Source organism: Chlamydotis macqueenii, chromosome 16 (genome assembly GCF_036417535.1).
Source record: "Chlamydotis macqueenii isolate bChlMac1 chromosome 16, bChlMac1.mat, whole genome shotgun sequence".
In the NCBI taxonomy this organism is placed as follows: domain Eukaryota; kingdom Metazoa; phylum Chordata; class Aves; order Otidiformes; family Otididae; genus Chlamydotis; species Chlamydotis macqueenii.
The window spans coordinates 3,781,231-3,800,303 of record NC_141571.1 but is presented as its reverse complement, the minus strand read 5'-3'; the positions used below and the strand labels follow the sequence as shown (position 1 = coordinate 3,800,303).

At 40.6% G+C, this 19,073-nt stretch overlaps 1 protein-coding gene across 2 annotated transcripts in view; it reads right to left on the bottom strand.

Annotated features, from left to right (window-relative positions):
• The window catches only part of PTPRT (protein tyrosine phosphatase receptor type T), a 444,344-nt gene that overhangs the window by 20,663 nt on the left and 404,608 nt on the right, over positions 1–19,073 (bottom strand). For both annotated transcript variants that reach the window (XM_086760452.1, XM_086760451.1), the window contains 5 exons: positions 16,930–17,117; positions 10,735–10,822; positions 3,065–3,141; positions 2,126–2,162; positions 656–753 (listed from right to left, as the gene is read on the bottom strand). In XM_086760452.1, the coding sequence (XP_086616578.1) occupies positions 656–753; positions 2,126–2,162; positions 3,065–3,141; positions 10,735–10,822; positions 16,930–17,117 (488 nt within the window). The remainder of the gene's footprint in view (positions 1–655; positions 754–2,125; positions 2,163–3,064; positions 3,142–10,734; positions 10,823–16,929; positions 17,118–19,073) is intronic.

Below are 19,073 nucleotides of genomic sequence, written 5' to 3'. Positions count from 1 at the left end.
CACTGCGTTCTTATTCCCTAAAATCTAGCACACGCCTTTTTGAGCTATTCATGTTTGCTCCCACTGTTGGCTTTGGCAATTGCCTTGTGCTGACACAGGGACTTCTGGTTCATCTGAGGCCAAGAGAGTGAAGCGGTGGGTGTTGAGGTGGCCAATGCTGCTGGGTGGCCCCAGGATCCAATTGTGCACAATCTCATACCACCAGGGAATAGTGAGTGAGTTTCCAAAGGGATTGGAAACTCTGGGCTTTGAACTGTCATTTAAAGAGCTCTTGTAGTAGTTTGAACACCAGTTGCACGTTCTTGCCCCTCCAGATTTTTGCGGGTAGAGAGGTATTCAAATTCAAAACTATTACAGAAGAACATTTTTCCTTCTGTACTGAAAAAGGAGACAGCTTCTCAGCTAGCATAAATTTGTATAACTCTGCTAAAGTCGAGACTTACACCAGGAAGAGGATCCTTAATAGTCTAGAAGGGAAGCAACTAATTATTAGGAAATCTACCATTTTAGTGAAAAGCCCGGAGTGGCTTAATTCATTCCCTTCCTACATTAAGCAAAAGGCATTTCACTTGCTGAGCTTGCCTGAATAGCTGCACCATGTTACATCCAGCACTGGTTTGGCTTTGTAAGTTGGGAAAGTGGTTTTTACCCTTACCCTGCCCACTTCCACCAAGTTGGTGACCATGACAACACTTGCAGAGTTTTCTTGCCAAATCATTCTCCAGAAATCCTTCACTGTCTCTTGCATCGGCCCTGGGGCAGGAGAAAAGAACATCTTAGAGAGAGTGTATCGAACAGCAACAGCTCTTTTCAGCTCTTCCCCAGCCATTGCCCCGTTCCCACGTCATCCTACTCTCCCTTTCAGAGCACCTCTCTGTGATTCAGGGTTACAAACACAGAGCAGCCTTGAGCTCTCTGCCAGATCAGACACCTCATCCTTCCTTGCAGGGGTATTTAATGTTCTAGTACCCTGGAAAGAGAGGTGATGCCTGTACTGTAAATAATGGAGATAGTTCCAGTAGCTAATCGTGTGCAAGTGATGGGACATAGATGCACCGTATACTGAGTCTGTAATTAAGGCTGTGTTGAAATTTGTCCCTGATGCAGCACTCTCATTCCTCCATGTCACACTTTATTAATTATGGAGGAGGAGGGAAACACACAGAATTTAGCAATTTTCTGAAGTTCCCTCAAAGAGAAAAAAAATCAGGTTCCAACAGTCAGTACTCACAAGAGGTTTAATTAGACTAGAGCCTTTCTCTGACCTTGTTTCCTTCCTCTCTTCTAAAATGTAGACAAAATCCTCCCACAGAGTCCTTTCACCCACTCTGCCCATACTCCATCCTCCATGTTCTCTGCCTTGCTGCATGCGCTATACCTGTACATGCTCAGATGCCAGTTTTATTCTAACATGGCTTTTTACTCTTTCAACAGGGACAAGTCAGTGAGGCAGTAATAAAGTAGAATTTAAGAACAGACTTATATCTATGAACATCACATATGCAGTTAAGGAATGCACAAAAATGAAGACAAATAATGGTAGAGGAAGTCATCATCACGTAAGAGTTTGGCCAGTGATGCAGGAAAACAGAACCCTATTGCAAAGAACAGGAGTAGGGAGGTTTGTCATCTAACATGGATAGCCCTCAGCATTGAATTTTGTTGGTTTTATCTTATTTTTCTTTTTTTCCCCCTAAATGCACAGGAAACTCATCACCTAACTTACAGAAGGTGGTGTTCAAATGCTTTTTCTACTAGTTCCTGCTAACCAAAAGTTCATCAGTCACAGGCTTATTCATACTACCTACTTCAAGCAATTTCACTCCAGAAGGTAAACCCAAGCTCTGTAAAGCCCCTTTTACTTCTAATCTCATACTTCATGCACAAAGGACACATTATACATTGCACTACCACCTCTAAGCCTGTAGCATTTTTTATTTCTGTACCTCAGATTTTGTGCTTGAGTGCCTTAAAGATCTTGGAACATCCTATACCCTTCCCTTTCGTGCTCCTATACCAAATTTTGTTTCCCCAAACCAGAAGATGTCACCATATAAATAGCTCTTACAACAGTTTAAAACAGCAGTGGCTTTACAAATATTTAGACATACAAGAATGAACTTGCCTTGAGTTGCAATGTAATGGCGAGGCCGGTGGTATCCCTGGAAAAAAAAAAGAAAATATGTGATAGCCTGTGAGATCACAGTTCAGACAAAGCACAACAGCATGTATTTCATACCTTCCAGCTACCAACAACTGCTGCACATTTAACAGCCTACTAACGCTGGTTATCAAACGAACGAAGATAGGCAGCTCAGTCGCCCTATGAGATTCTAAGTGGCAGTATCTCACTCAGGCTGAATAATAAGATCTCATTATGTCAAAGAGAAAACAGGAATGGGGCAGTTTTCACTATTCCCTCAAAGAAACACAAGTCCTGGGGCTAATCTGTGGGAAATTCTGAAAACTAATAGGCAAAAAGTTGCACATTCTTGTATGAAAAAGAAAGTGCGTATTTGCCTCTGTATGAAAATGCTGCATATCACTCTTCTGTAACTTTATTAAGTGTACTTTTCATCCCTTAGAGAAGCTTTTCTGTATGTTGTCATGTTCCTAAAATTTCAGAGATGCGTACAAGAAACACATGTTCACTTGATGATTCTGTGTGTGTGAGGGAGGCTGCTTTTTGAATGTTATTTTATAACACTAAAAAAAAAAAGTCTATCTATTTAGGCGCCTTCTGCACTGCAACTTTGTAAGAAGTCAGATATCTACCAACGTTGTTGCGAGGGCCTGATATTGATTTCCTCATATGTCATTTAGCCCACGTTCCACTTATGTCTGTGGATCTGCCAAACAGAGGAAATCTCCATCTGTCCAGATTGGTCACACAGAATAAACTGGAGACCGAGAACCTTCTCCCTGTCACAACACGATGTTTGTAAAATGTTCAGCTGTCACTCATATCAGATCAACAGTCTGTCCCTACGTAAGATACACCGAATTCATAAGCAGACTTGTCAGCAGGAGCTTTTGTCATAGCGGGAATGTCCAGGAGCCTTACATCTATGTAATTGGCGTTGATGTAGTCAGAGTGAGGGTCCCCATCCAGCAGTTGCAATCTCACTCTTGAATGATCATCTGAAAGAAGGAAAGGAAAAAAAGTGACAGTAACGATAAAGAGGACTTTAGAAGTGCTTCACTTTATCCACTGATTCTTGCAGGTGAGTAATTGAATGCTAACAATAATAAAAAATAATATAAAAATATATCTTGTTCCTACAGAAATAGGAATGCGGTAGAAAAACATCAGGAAACAGAAAGCCCTCTCTTTTGCATTTAAGATGTAAAGTTTAGATCCTTAGGTTAGTGCTCATTCACACTTCGTGTTCACTAAATTCACATAAACCTATAGAGCTTTCAGACAGACCACAAATGTTGCTTGGTTTGGGGGTCTGAGGACAGATATGTGCAGGAGGTACCTCCATTACAAAAGCCATCTTCACACTTGGAAGTAACAGCCTCCCTGGCTTCATCTGAGCTATGGAAACTGAGGCAAGAGCTAAAACTGTCAAGATCAGGATGAAAATAAATAGGTCATGATGGAGGTATAACAGATTAAGGAGGGCAAAATGGCGAAAGAAACCCTGCAAGTAAGAAATGGGGCAACCCAGAAACCTGAAACACCAAAGGAGATCAGAGCAATGTTCCTTCATACAACCCTCAAAACTCACAGCAGCAAAATGGCATCAAGACAGTGTTAAAAAAAAAAAAAAAAAGAAATTTATAAATTTTCATGTTTCTGATGACATTCAAAGTTACTTTAGATAAGGCAATAAAATAACAGATATCAATCTTTTAATCTCCCGGCACACTTTACAGTTCAGACGCAGAAAGGAACGACCCCAGCGGGCAGATTATGTCGTTATTTCCCACCAAGGGAAAATTCTGATCTTTCTCTGGAACAGCTGGTCCTGGGCTCTGTCAGACGAGATACCCCAGGAGCTGGACTGTTGAGTTGATCTGGTCTGGCAATCCCAGCGCCAGTATGCAATTAACTGCAGAACTGCTACCGAAGGGCCAGTTGCTCAGCAAAGGCTACTGGGTTACAGAGGTCACTGCTGGGCTCATTTTTAAAGGCTTTTTTAAAGAAGTATAATACTAAGTTTATTTCCTTTCTACCAGCTCTGCAGACCCTAGCTCTCCATCAGTAAAGCTTTTATGTTGAGAAGCACTTTGCAAAACACAGGCCTAAGCACGATTTACATTCAATTAAAAAGAATCATGGCAATGAAACATAAAACTACGATGTGTGATTGTGCAGTAACTCAGTCAAAAAGGGTTTTAGTCATCACTTAATTAAACGTGGAACCAGATAATAATTGTGAAGACAGATATGCGTGCAGTTCTGAAAATGAAGATTTGGATATATATTAAATATTCATTTGGTTATGTAAAGGAATGATTCTCTGTTCATCCTTTGGGTGAGATTTTCCCACGCAAAAAATACAACCACATTGCTGTATCCCATACATGCATTCAAAAAGGCTTCCACAGGTGAATTCATCAAAAGCTCTGTTATATTTGTGTTAATAAATATAACCTTTGTAGACGCAGTGGAAGCAGGCACATTTCTCAGAATGCTGATGTTGTTCCGAACTCTACAATTACCTGCGCTCAAGGCAACTGCACTGGGAGCTGCAGTAAATCATGTGGTTAGACAGACAACAAAAGAATTTACACTTAGAGCAATTCACAACGAGCTGATTAAACTGGACATCTGGATGAAATACACAACATCTCCTGCAGACAATTTCACACTTGCAATTCAAGGCAGGAAACTAAGCTAGTTAAGAATCACACGGAACAAAAGCAAAGAGAAAAAAAAAAACCCTAGAGCTAATGGGTGGGAGGGGAACATCTACTAACTCCAGTTGCAATGCCACAATATAATAACGTTACAGAAGCCTTCACTTACGGCAGCAACAGAACTAAGAAGTGATGAGACCAAAAATGATCCCAATGACAGACGAAAAGGATCTCAGGTTGATTTTTTAAGCGGGACAAAGGACACTGTCTACACAGGGTGTGCAGCTGAAGCGCTCCGAGTAGCCCCCAAGGAAGAACCTGCCTCTCTTCATTTAATAGAGCCGAACCCCAAAATTAAGTTTCAGTTCTTTGAGCCACTCCATATTTGAAAACTTAAAACAGACAGGCTGAAGGACCTAGATATAAAAGACCTGGGAAGCAGACTGCAGAGAAGGTCTACGCATTTAAGACAATTATGGATAAAAAGAAGATGCTCTGTAGTAGTAAAAAGTGGTGGTGGTGGTTGGGTTTTTTTTCACTTTAAGCCAAATATAGTTATTCCATCTGTGAAAACCAGTAAAGGATGATATTTTTTTTTTAAAAAAAGAAGGAATTCAAGTTTAGGTCCAATTATGTTTTGGTACCAAATGAAAAATACCTTTAGCTGAACTTTGCTTTGGGAGGACAGAAATTACAGAATTAAAAATATTTCATTGCATATTTTACAAAAATTATATTCTTTCCTGTGTGAGACTTGTTTCTCTTATAAGTGTGAACAGTGCAGCCAAAAAAAACCTGAGTATACGGTAAGCAGCCAAAATATTAAGATGTCTTAACGTTGTCTTTAATCTTGTTAATAAGTTTAGGAGCACAACCTGGATAAAAAAATAATGAAAAATCTTACCTTGTAAATCCCTTTTTTTTCCCCCCAAAAACTTCAGAATTTTTTTTTTTTTTTTTTTTTAATGGAGAGAGGTAAATCCAATGGAACTTATTACACTATTAGCTGTAACAATCTTGTAACTTAGTTTTTTTAATCTACAGACTTTAAAGGGCTTTTTAAAGAACAGCAAATGTCTTCATTATATCTTCTCCCAATGGTTAAAATTTCTTCCTGATTCTGCACCCTATCCACTGGACGACACTAGCCAAGGAGACTACGTATCTGGCATACTGAAACAAAACTGTCACTCAACTCTTCTGTAAATTTAACAGACATCACATCACTGTGTGTTACAAATGGATTATAAGAAACTTTTAAAATGGAGGGAGAAACAGAAGAAATAATGTATGTCTGTAACATTCAGGACTGCAAAAAATGGAAATATACTTTAATAAATGTCTAAATTATTTTCTTTCTCCCTGTTTACTATAATTGACATGCAAGTTAGCAGAACTCTAAATTTCTATGAAGAGTATTTTGACTGAAAATTGGTCTTAAAACAGACTTCAGAACTGACAAGAATTTCTCTGAAAAGCACTGTGCTCCCATTTTAGCACAAAAATGTTCGCATTTCAAACTTCTGTCAAAATTCCCATTAGTGATCATTTGAGATATTGCAACTTTTCCACATCTCATTTTGACACCAGCACTGGATTAATCTCGCAAACTTTCACCATCTAAACATTATGCAGCTAGTCTAAACTGGCCATCAAGGTTCCTCACATAGTCAATGGAGAAATACAGACATGCTTTGAAATTATTCAACCTAGTTCTGGTCCGAAAGGATGATTTGCCCTCTCAAGGACCCACTGTTCTCCCCTTTCTATCCCTGCTGATCCTGGACTGTGCCTTGAGAACTGGGTAACAGCAACGTGAGATATATCCCACCCTCTCAGGATCACATACGGACATTGGATATGGACATTGCCCAGACAAGCAAGGGTTTAGATGCTACAGAAGAAATCATGGAATAAAAATGCTTGGAAGATAAGAGATGTCTATTATAAATCCAATACTGATGCTTTTTTTTTTTTTTTTTTAATTCATTATCCCTGTCCTTGGTCAAGAAGTGCACTTCACCTGCATTTCAGCTGAGATCTCTGTTCATCTCTTCTATCACAAAATTTTCTGATTAATTCAGTCTTCCAGCCCAAAGCACATGATAGTCAGAGCACAAAGGAAACGAAGCAGATTTCTTTACTATCTTTTGTCATCAACTCAATTGTTTTTAATGGACCATTACAAGACTTAACCATGGCACCTAAGTGGGAAGATGCTCCACTGCAGGTGGGAGGATGCGTCTGAAGCAGCACCCCTGTGAGTGCTGACCTGCTCCTGTAATACTACACTCAGTAGAGGAGAAAAGAAATGGAAAGAGAGCTCTTCTGTAAGCTGAAACAAAATACAATCCTATGTCGGTATTTCCTCAGCTCCCATCTGAGAGTTTTTACTGTCTTATAATGTAATGGCTCTAAATCTGGAGAAGATGGGGAGAAGTAGAATAAAATCAAAGGTCCCATATAGCTTCTGGATGTTTTCTCTTCTACACAGTTCAACCCACAAAAGCTCAACATCCCTCCCTCAATTCCTCTCGCTGATGCACTTTGAAGGCCTCAATATCTAGACTCTAAAGGAAATTTAAATCATTTCACTTCAGCACGTAAATGGATCCACTACCTTCCCTTGCTTTCTAAAGAAAAATCTTGCATCTCCACAACTGTCTCTGTTTACAGCTTTTATACCCAAAGTGCAGGAGCAAAGCTCATGGACTCTGCCGACATTGCAAAAAGTTCAAGTGGGGCAGCTCCCTCCAGCACGGTAAATCTGTGCAATTACAGTGCATCTTTCCACCATCAACAGTGGATTTCTGTGGTCATACAGACTCCAAATCCATTCCTCAGCTTTTCCTTTTCTCCAAAAAACATACCAGCACTGCAGGCTGAAGGGAACTCTGAAAAGCTGGGGTTTAAAGCACGGGAGAGCTTAGAGCTGTCTTGCACCTCCTTCTCCTTGAGCAGGTTAGTCTCATCTGCAGTTTTGGTTTGCAAATGGAAGAACAGCAGATGTCGGGGCTGGCAGTAAGATCTAGGTTTTCACAGAGAGGCACGATGTTAATACAGCCCTGGGAAAGCAGTGAGCCGAGTCAAACAGTCCTGTACGTGTACTATTACCCAGAAGGCCATAAAGACAAGATCTAATCTGCTGTGATTCACTGAGCAATGCTACTTATTTCAAGAGCTTACAAACCCACATTTTAACAAATGTCTCTGAAGCAGTTACCAAAGTTGGATGAAAATCTGACTTTTCAATTCACTCCCTAAAAAGCACATGATATCTTGCTGCAGGAGCGATGAAATGACAACCGTGGTTAAATAAATAATGTTAATTGCCTTTTACCAAATAAACTGGTAAAAGTAATCAGTGCATACTCCGGGTTTTACCAGCAATTCCAATTCCAGCAGAACAAAGCAGCTAAGGGTGTAATTGTTTTCCACCTCCTCTCCTCTGCTCAGGCTTTTGCACAGTTTGTACCCACTGAGCACATCTCGTTTTCATGATCTGCCCAGAGGGAACTAGTCTCCTGCTATTCCCAGCTCTGCTATCAATTCTCTGTTCTGGATCCTGTCGCTGCTTTTTCTCAGGAACGTTGCTCAACGTCATCCATCAGTAGCATCTGGCTCAAGGCTTAGCCACTCACACCACTGATAATTTCCCACTGGTTTTACAAAATGTCTGATGAATTACATGCCCCTTCCTTAGGCATCCTCCCTCCCTTCCTTCTCTCCAGCCTCTTCAAAGTGCAGCAACAATTTCACTCCATTTTACTTTATCACGTTTTATTGCATGTCACTAAATTCTCCTTCCTGTCTTTTCAAAGAGCTTTTGTCTCCTCCCCAAATTCTGTTTCATACATATCTGACGCAAAGAAAACCCATTCGACTTTGTTATTTACCTTCAACTCTTCTGCATCCTTCCTCTCTTTCACTACCTTGCTTTCCTTATCTATAGCTTTCAACCCTCTCAACCTCATTCTGAAATCTTTCCCAACAGCCCTCAAACCTGAGCTTCTTCTCTCATCTTTTATACTGTGCCGGGCACTTCTCCCTTAGTTTTAAGCACTTCCTTATTCAAGTGCATCACCTCCTATCTGTACAGCTACAGTATCTGTATTTATAGCTAAAAGGCTAACATCACTCTTCATTAGACAACAATTCATCTTTGTGAACACCTTCACTTTAGATAATACCCCATTTATCTTCCTTGATTTTGCTTCCTTAATTTCTTCTCACATTTCACATGGAGCTCAATGTTTACTTTGTGACCATCGTCAACATAAATTAGATGGCGGCTATCACACTTCAGTCTTGTCTGTTTTCACCTCCACTTTAAAATTATGTCAACTGCTTCCTCAAAATCATACAGAGAAAGAAAGTGTCTTTCACATTTCCTTGATTATATCATACCACGGCACTTCCATAGCTGGATGATTCACCTGTCTTAGACTAATTTAATCTAAGCTAATTGTATGGACAGTAAACTGAACCTCTGTCTGAAGGTATCTCTCTTTGCACTAGGGAACTTATGACAAGGTGGAGCTTTTAGGTAGCTAAAGGGAGACGATTTTCACGCTAACTGTAATACTCCAGTACTATCACTTCCACTTTTCCCATAGAGAAGCAAAGACTGATGAAACTGGTGAGCTGCTCACAATCAATGCAGAAATCCAGCAGCAGAAGTGGGATCAGATCAGCGCTCACAAACTTCTGATCTCCTTTTTTAGATTTCTTCACATTTACCATGGGGTCCCTGAACTGAGCTGCTCTGTGCCATTCCCCAAAATTTGTTAAATTAATAATTTCTTTAAAGTCTTAAAAGAAAGAGAGGAGTAGTTAAGATATGTGCAAGATTATCTTTCTTTGTGGCTTTTTTTTTTCTTTTTACTTCTTTAGTAAAATCTGTTTGTTCTAGAAGAAATACACATTTAACCTGAGAAAAAAAAATAAAGCACTACATATATCACTCAGTGTGACTTAATTTCGCTCTTATGGCATTCCATAGATTCATCCAGTCATGAAAATCTATGGTGGATTCATTCATATTCCTTCTTCTTGTTCTGATGGTGTCAGGCCTGGCTTCTCCAACTTGATGCTGCTCAGCAGCCCTTAAAAAGAATTACTTCTCAGACATCCTCTCCCCAGTCATTATAAGGAATAATAAAACACCGGGGTAAGTTGCCTGGAGAGCTTGTGGAAAGCTCAGCTCTGGAGATCGTTAGGAAGAGTCTTCACAAATATCTGACAAAAATGACAGAGGCAAATCTAGTCCTGACTTGGAGAATAAAGCTGACCTAAATGGTTTTATGGAGTCCTTCACTACTCTGCAGTTCTGTGACGTATCAATATTCCTATACCATCAACAGTAATTGGTTATTGAAAGAAGTAAAACTAAGAAGCTTCAGTGCATTTCAGCTGCCTTACTGCGATTCTGAGACAGAAGCTAAGCTTGTCCCACACATCAAACCAGGTCTCTGGGGACAAGCAGTGACTGCTCCACTGGTTACTGACCACAAGGAAGGAGAAAATCTGATCTCTGATTCATATCTAAAAATCCAATATATTTGCATCTCCTTTTGTGCTCCCGTTCATGAAATCTCTGGGTTATGTAGTAAAAATGGTCAAAAAATTGGCATCAGCCTCCACTGCGAAAATCTGACAAAAGGATTTAGCCTTTACATTGCAAACAAGGTAGACAGAAAACGTGTGAAAAAAAAAACATAAAGCCATGCAATTATTTTCATATAAAACAATGAAAAGAAAAAAAAATTAAAAAAAAAATCATAAAAACATAATCTGTAACAGATTGAACTATGGAATGCTCAGCACTGTAAACCAGCTTTTAGTGAGACTCTCAAGCACACCCTTTTCCACAGAATGCTTATAAAATCTTACAGAAAGCTCAGTTTAATGTGAATTTACACCTACAGGAGATTATGTTGCCATATCTATTCTTATTGCGGTTTTCGTCTTCCTTGGCTGTATCCCAGGATGCCGTCTGCCCCTCGGGTAGTGCCTGCAAAATAAACAATAGTAGAGTGTTTATAAAAATCTGGCCAGTGCCTTCAGGTGGATTAAGATGACTGAGCATAATTCAGTAGTCAACCAAGCAAACAGCTGTTCCTGAGGAAAGGGCACATCCAGTAAGGCAAAAAGCAGAGCTTGGTGCAGACCATTTGCATCTCTTGGCTTCTGCCAGTGAAGAATCATTTTCCTCCTGCTACATCAAATCTAAAAGGATCAGGGGAATTTGTTTCTGGCTGCACAGCCACAGGTTAACCTCATTTCCCCTGCAGAATAGGGTTTGTGGAGATGTCGCATACATACAGTTCTGAAACATATATACATCGCTGAAACACAGCGCTCAGTCTTTCATATTTAAGTTGAAAACAGATACAGGGTTTCACCTATTTCTATATTAATAGTGGGGTGATGCAATACAAACCACTAGCTGGTTTTTATGGATGGAAAATTTTAAAAGCTGAGAGTTTTAGATAATTTCTAAGGAAGAGAGGTAAAAGGAAGCAAAACATGCTCATGAACCATTAAAATAAATAGTAATTTTGCTAAAATCTGCTCTTTCAGTTGAAAGAGGATGCGGTAAAGAAACTAGCAGCACACGGTGCTACCCTACCCTACAGCTTGGTCCCATGCTGTTCTGAACCGACTCAAATGAGCTCCTTTCCCGTCCAGATACATCCGGGACAGATTTTCAAGGCACAGTCAGGAAAATGGCAGTTGTCACGGGATCTGGTTGGAGGATGTTCTTGCCTTCCTAGGAGGTTGGCCTGGACTGCCTGTAAGCAGGATGATCCCTCTCCCGGCCTCAGGACAGTCAGGGATGTCAGCACAGGCAGATCGAAGCAGCAAGCCCAGCTGTGCTTTCTACCGGAACAGGGACAGCACCAGCTCCCTGGATATCAGCGGCACCACAACTGGACGGAAAGCCAACATCTGCCAACCGCTGCTGTCGGCTGCAGCCAGCCCGGCCTCGGCTTGCACCAAAAAACACAGGTGAGGAGAAGAGCTCCCACTGAATTTCCTCTCTAGATCTGCCTCCTCCAAAAACTACTCCCTAACATCATCCTACGTTACTGAAAACAACAGCAACATTATAAATTGCATTCTTTATGGTCCCTAGGGAATTCTGGGGTTTTTATACCACAATCACTGTAGAATCCTATCTGCCTGAGCTAGCAGCGGGTAGGTTTGACACAGCTGTGCTAGAAAATGAATTTATATTCATCTTCACAAGCGATCCAGGTCTATTACACTGCCTGAATGCAACAGCAGAGAGACACAATTATTAGGATCTACAACACTGACATTACAATTAAACTTAATATGAGCAAACCCCTGGCAGACCAGGTCGTTGTGCATTTCCCCCAAAGGAGTTTCAGGATGGAAAATGTCAGGCACCACAGCACTGCCAGGAGCATTGCTGACAAAAGACAGGGACAGCGAGCTCCTATTCAAAAGCCCAGGAGAAAGAGTAATAACACTGTAATTGGTGAGGGCTTTGATCACACATATATTTCCTTCACAGACAGCTGTTTCCAAATAGCAGCTCATCTCCTGAGCAAAGAAATCCCAACCAACAAACCCACACACAACAAAAAAAATCCCCGAGTAAAAGAAAAGAGGTGAGGAAGGTTCATGTTCATCTTCAAAGACTGAGGAAAAAGGTGCCTTATTTTTCCACTAATATCAAATTACAGCAGATTGACCAGAGAATGGCAACAGTCATTAGACATCTAATCATAGACATCTAAAAAGAAAAAGAAAAAAAAAACGAAAATCCTTTCACATGGCAGAAGCCGACTTGGCCAAAGAAAATACATTCAGGTCCAATAAATCCCTTTTCAACAAACCCTAACCTTTCATGTGATTCGAACATGAAATTCTCCATTGAAATTGATGTTTTTATATTTGCCTGATAGAGCCTCCAAAGATTTAAGAGTCCAGGATTTCTCATCTCATTCAATTCCAAAGAAATCTCTGCTTTTCACAGAAAACTCTATCTCTGAAGAGAGGAAGCACAGCTCTGGCTGGTGAGGAACAGACTGCCTTTTCAGAGGTGCACCTTATACCCCTACTTTTATACACACCAGATGAACAAATCTGAGTGAATGCAAGTACACAAACAATTTTTCAGTGAGATCACGAAAAATGCAGCACAAAGAATTGAAACTGCATTAAAAATACCAAGGCAAAAATATCAGTTATCACTGGGTTGCATTCAGAAAAAGAGGAGCATACCTAATGTTTTGTTCCTTCAGTTCTTGTTTGTAGAACAAGTATCTCTATAAATAGCAAAAAGCATTAATATTTCTCTTTCTCTCTGCATTATCAGCAATGGTAAATCAGGATAGAACACTCAGGCATCTGTATTTGATCTGCATTTCACAGGACATGCTCCCTCTTCTTTCTCTGATTTAACAACTGCAAAATGTCAGTGTTCAAAACTCTGGATGTGATTTTCAGGCTTTTCTTACTTTTCTTCTTTTAGAGAAGTTTTGTAAAATTTATACTGACATACCTTCCTGCTAGTGGAACTTATGTTATAATGATGCTTTTAAAACTAAATTGATCTGATTTTTATCTGAAATCACAAGGACAGATCTCTAAAAGTCAGCTTCATCTCAAGCAAGCTTTCTAAGCAACATAGCCCAAACATAACTGAAGCGTTCCCATTAAACTGTGGTTTATTGCAAGCCAATTTAAATTTCCAATGGATGCATTTAGTCAGTTGCTATTTGTTTTTAATTTAAACACGAAAACTCAAATCATTCATTTGCGCTGATCTACCCCAACGCTGCAGTATTGCTGCCGAAGGCAATATCATCAATTAAAAGCCTCGCTGCTCATCTCAAAGCCTGCCACTGGCCCTCTCCCTGCACCCTTTTCAACAGCAGTGGCAAAACTCTTCCCACAACCCTGCTGTAACCCAGGGTTACAAAGTGTTTTGGTTAAAAAAAAAAAGTGATAGGAAATATTTCAGCCATTTCAGTTCCTCATTCTGGTTTGTAACAAAATCTTAAGCCAACATTGTCCAAGCACAGCATCTACAGTAACACCTTGCTGCCAAACATTTTGCAATGTCACATCATGGCCTGAACCACAGGATCCATTCTTTTGACCAGACGGACGTGTGGCCAGTCAGAAATGAAAAGGTTAAAAGCCAGAGGTGACTTCAATAAGCCGAAGATACTCAGATGCTTGAGGAAGGAGCCACAAAATCCAAAATAACTGAACGGTCTCAGTAATGCAGCAGGAGAATGTACTTCAGTGACATCCTAAATCATAATGGAAAATGAGTTTGGATGCTTAAGCGTATTATCTGCGTAGCCAGTAATCGGTGCTCGCAGTAAGTCTGTGGGACGAGTCCCGCAGCTCACAACAAATCGGGGCTGATACGTTCTGAAAAAGGAACAGGTGACATCTAAACACCTCCCATTTAAATGTTTATGGCTATGCCTAATCCAAATAGTGCTATCTCCATCCAGTGCCAGGGACGGATTTGTCTCTTGTGGTCTACACGTTTTATCGCTAAACGGAAAAAGAGCTAAAAAGGCTCAAGTCACACTTTGGCCTCAGGTGCAGTAGGCAGACCCAGAATAACACAGACAGCAAGTGCTGACAGGTTCCCACGTTCACACACACCCCACACAGTTATCACCCATTTCACACCAGCAGTGCCGCCACTTACACAATCACACCCTGCTTCTCCTCTCCGTGGGGAGGTACGCGTGAGATGCAAGCACCAGAAATATTTTTCTAGATGGCCTTGATAAAAAACACGCTGCCTGTGCTCTGATGGTCTGTAGGTGAAGGTATATTTTAAACAAATATCGAATGCAATTTCCAGATTATCTCAGCGGTTACGCATAGAGATAAGAGATTGTCATGTGTGACTGACACACTACATTCAAAGTGATTTTTCATGAGAGTAAAATTATTTGGTAACATGTCGCTGTAATTTATGCTATCAATTTGCAAAGTAAGTAGAAAATCAGCTCCTTAGAAGAAAAAAAACATATTTGGAGGTGACACTGATATTAGTGTATGAAAACACATTTTAAAAGAGACATCAACTTCTTTTTTTTTAAGACTTTTATCAACCATTTTGCAAAGCCAGTTTTGCAGCTTTGTGTTCCTCCAGATTCCAGCCTGAGATACCACTCTCAGCCAACTTAGATATTAGGAAAAAAATTTTTACACTGAGGGTGGTGGAGCACTGGCCCAAGTTGCCCAGAGAGGTGGTGGATGCCCCACCCCTGGAAACATTCCAGGCCAGGTTGGCCGGGGCTCTGAGCAACCTGATCTGGTTGGGGATGTCCCTGCTCCTTGCAGGGGGTTGGACTAGACGACCTTTGAAGGTTCCTTCCAACCTTAACCATTCTATGATTCTATGAACTTAAAACCTTCCAGAAGTTACAACACTCCCTGACATCCTCCCCATGTTTGCGACATTGCTGATGGTGGCTGAAAGCTGTTTGAAGCTGAAGTGCTGCCTGCGTCCCTTGCTCTGAAACCCAAATTCCACCACTGAAAACGACTGCTAGTTTGGGCAATTACCTCTGATTGAAGGGTCGAACAGCACATGCAGTTTGAGAGCTTGTGGCATTCTCCAGGCTATTTCTTGTAAAGAAAGGAATTATGCAAATCTATATAATATCATCGTCATTATATACGTATGTAGACAGCACTTTCTGGGAAAGGCAGAACTTGTGGAGCTGGAAGTTGCATTGACATTTTTCATGCTAATGTGTTATTTTGATAATTACCAATGCCAGTGCCAGAAAATTACATATATGCCAGCACCTGTTTTTTTCTTGAACATCAATAACTAGATCTTAGGGCATCCATAATTGAGCTGAATGTAGTTTTTGGTACTATTCATGGAAATGGAGGCCATGGGGGGGCTAAGTAAATCTCCCAAGAGAATTATTACCCTTTTTCAATATTAAACAGAGCTCTTTATATTGATAGTTTAATTAGCGTGCTTGATTGTGGAGCATGAGTGACTAGACCTGGTTAACATACAGTTACCAGAAACATTTTTTTATGACAGTCTTTGATGCCATTTGATTAAAAAAATACTCCCTGGTGGCAGCCAGGAAAAGACTGCCTCTCAATTACAGCAAAACCCAGCATCAATGACACAAACCCCATAGACTCGTACTTGCAGGGTGGAAAAGTGAGCTGTTTTCATTAAGTAACTTATTTTTCATAGCTGTTATGTTATTTTTAAGTAGTTTTAATGCCACTATGCATATTAATTGCTTATTGCCTTCCCACAAGCTTACTACATTCATTATAATTATCACTTGCTAGAGCAAAGTCTCACATACGTTTGATGCTATTTCCCTTTTCTGTTCTCCCTGCTCTAAACATATATTCCTCCTCCAACTCCTCCCCAATGTCATGTTTCTTGTCATTCGAATTACATTCCTGGTCACTCCAGCCTGGGGGGAAGAAGGTGGCGGGGAGGGGGGCTGCTTTCATTTTTGTACTTTACTTTTTGCTTCTCTCCTCACCGATGAGTTGGAAGAGCAGATCAGCGAAACATATTTTGAGCCAGAGGTTTGAGCAAACTGGAAAACTTCACCTTTATTTAAGCTACACAAGGTTCCTGCCTTTGTCTTTACAATTCTGCATTCAGGTCATTACGCTGTGATTTAATTTGATCAATTGTTACAGAATATTTGGAGGTCCCCAAATCCCTTCCTTTTCCTAAAGCCTGGCTGGCAATATTGTCAGTGAAAGCACATCAATAAGTAAGGGACTATGGGACTCCAAGTCCACCAAGTTCAGCACCTGTTAAATATTTACTGTCTGCTCTTTATGAGAGAGTGGCCACGTGCTAACAGATGAGCACGATGTCATTTACTTACTGCTGTAGTACACACCTTTTCTTTGGACCAGAGGGCCACCAAAGACTGTTAGTGCTGTAAAATCCTACCCTCATGAACAGAAATATGACGGAGAAAGGAAAGCATTAAGAGGGCAAGTGAATTAAGGAAAACAAGCTCTTCAAAACATTTATCCTCCCCTCCCAAGCATCTGTTCTTTGTGAGTGCAACTTCTCTACTTATCCATGTGAACGAGGGTTCCTCTCACCTCATACTCCTCTTTAAATCCATAGCCCTGTCCTCGCTTCATCTGGGTGATGTGCTGCAGCAGGTCAGCCACTCGGATGGCCGGCTGGAACTGCCCCCGCGGGTAGGACATCTCCACCGGCTCGCAGCTCCGGTACGGGTGGGTCTGGATAGTCAGGGTTGGCTGGGTCATCTCTCCATGGCTGCTGTCTGTTTGAAAGACAGGGAGGCAAAATAAGCTTTCACCTATCTGGTATTTCCACTCTCATTCTTGCTCTGTTTGTTGATTTGTTTCCCCACCATCCCGCAGGCTGGCACAGGCAAAAGAAAGTAAAGAAATAAGTAGGAAACACACACTTGCCTACAGCTGCCTAGAAAGGCTAAATCACACTTGAATATTTTTTGTGTCAAGAAGACAAACCCAAAGGGATGGGAAACAGAGTAAATAGCCAATCAGGCTAACGAGGATATAGCACATAGAGCGAAATAGCACATTTTGTTCAGGTGAGCTCTGCGTAATGTTGCATTACATACCTTTCTTCACAAACCTGCAAAGAGCATGGCTGAAAGACACATACGGATGAGCAAGATATTCAAGTGGGATTTGGGGTGTATAGTACAAAATAACTGAAAGGGGCCCAAGTTAACAGCAAACAAATTATTAGCATTTCAAATAAGTCACACAGGATGTTAGAGGCAAATTAAACTGCTCTGCTAGTTCGGGCTTAAAATTTCTATGTCAATTACAAAGATGTAATACTGTCAGAAAGAATAAAACAGCACAAAAATATAGTTAGCTCCAGAAACTTAATTTTCAGATACATAAACTTAACAGAAAAAGTTTCTTTCTTAAATAAATGGATTTTTAAAAAATCTCTATCATTATGTAATTGGAACTGTAACCTCTTATACCCCCAGCAAATCTCTAAATACACAACAAAATATACCTGGCGAACTAATAGAAAAGAACTTAAATAACCAAACAATTTACTGTCACAATATTTATTTTTAACAACAGAAACTTAGATGAAAAATACAGGGTTTTTTTTATGTATCAGAGTTGACCGTATTTAAATAGTTGGCCAAATAAACCATTGCTTTTTCTTATGATTACAGGGATCTGAGATGCTTGGGCCCTTTTGCACATACAGGCCTTAACGGCCTGCATCAATTCTTTCTGGTCTTACCCCAAATCAACCTATTAGAAAACAGAAGATGTATCCCCCTCAGATTGTTCATAAAAAAAAAAATAAATCCTTAAGATTGCATACACAAGGCTTGTTTCTTACAGAAAGCTTACTGACAAAGAGCCTAAGCAGCATCCCTTGTCAGCAATACTACAGGCATGGTTTAGAAAGGATAAAGAATAAATAAATCAAATTGCAATTTCAGGGTGATTTTTGTGAGGCAGAAATATGGCCAGAGCGCTATTATAAACATCGCTATCCTTGAGAAATCGCCACGGAGTTTCGATCAGAAGCCGGCAGGATCTCTGCCCTGTCCCTCACTGCAAAGCTGGCACAGATGAGGGCATCAGACTGCCTTCCCAGCAGCTGGCAAGCCAACACCACAACAAAACACAGCAAATAATGCTTTAGTTGGTTTACTGGTGTATTAGGGGGAAGACATGAAGGCAGGCATATGCTCGGTTTTGCAGTTGCAGGACTATGAGAAGGAGAAAGGAATGCCAGCAGGGGACACTGCCACAGGGCAAGCTGATCTCCAGCGTGCGATAAATAAGTCTGGTGGTTGAATTATCTGAGATGCTGAACACATCCTGCTTCTTCTGAACACAAAGTGATCATCTGCTCTGAAGATTAGGCTACTGAATTTAAGGATTTCTGAGTCCCAGGTTCTCATAAACACAGTCATATTCCCAGGACGCTCAGAGACTTACAGAGCTACGGCTCTGGCAAAGCTACCCTCACATACAAAATGAATAAATTTGGGATTTAAGGAAGAGTAACATCCAAAGCATTTGTATAATCATCCCTAATGCTCCGACTAATGACAATGTGAGAACTCAGAACAGAGGGAATTTCAAGGCTTATTAATTCCCCTAGTTGGATTCACTTTCCCAGTGCATCTTTCCTCCCCTATTCCCTATTAACCTCCCATAATGGAGAAGAGAAAATTTTTATCGCGGACCGTTTCCGACAGAGGTAC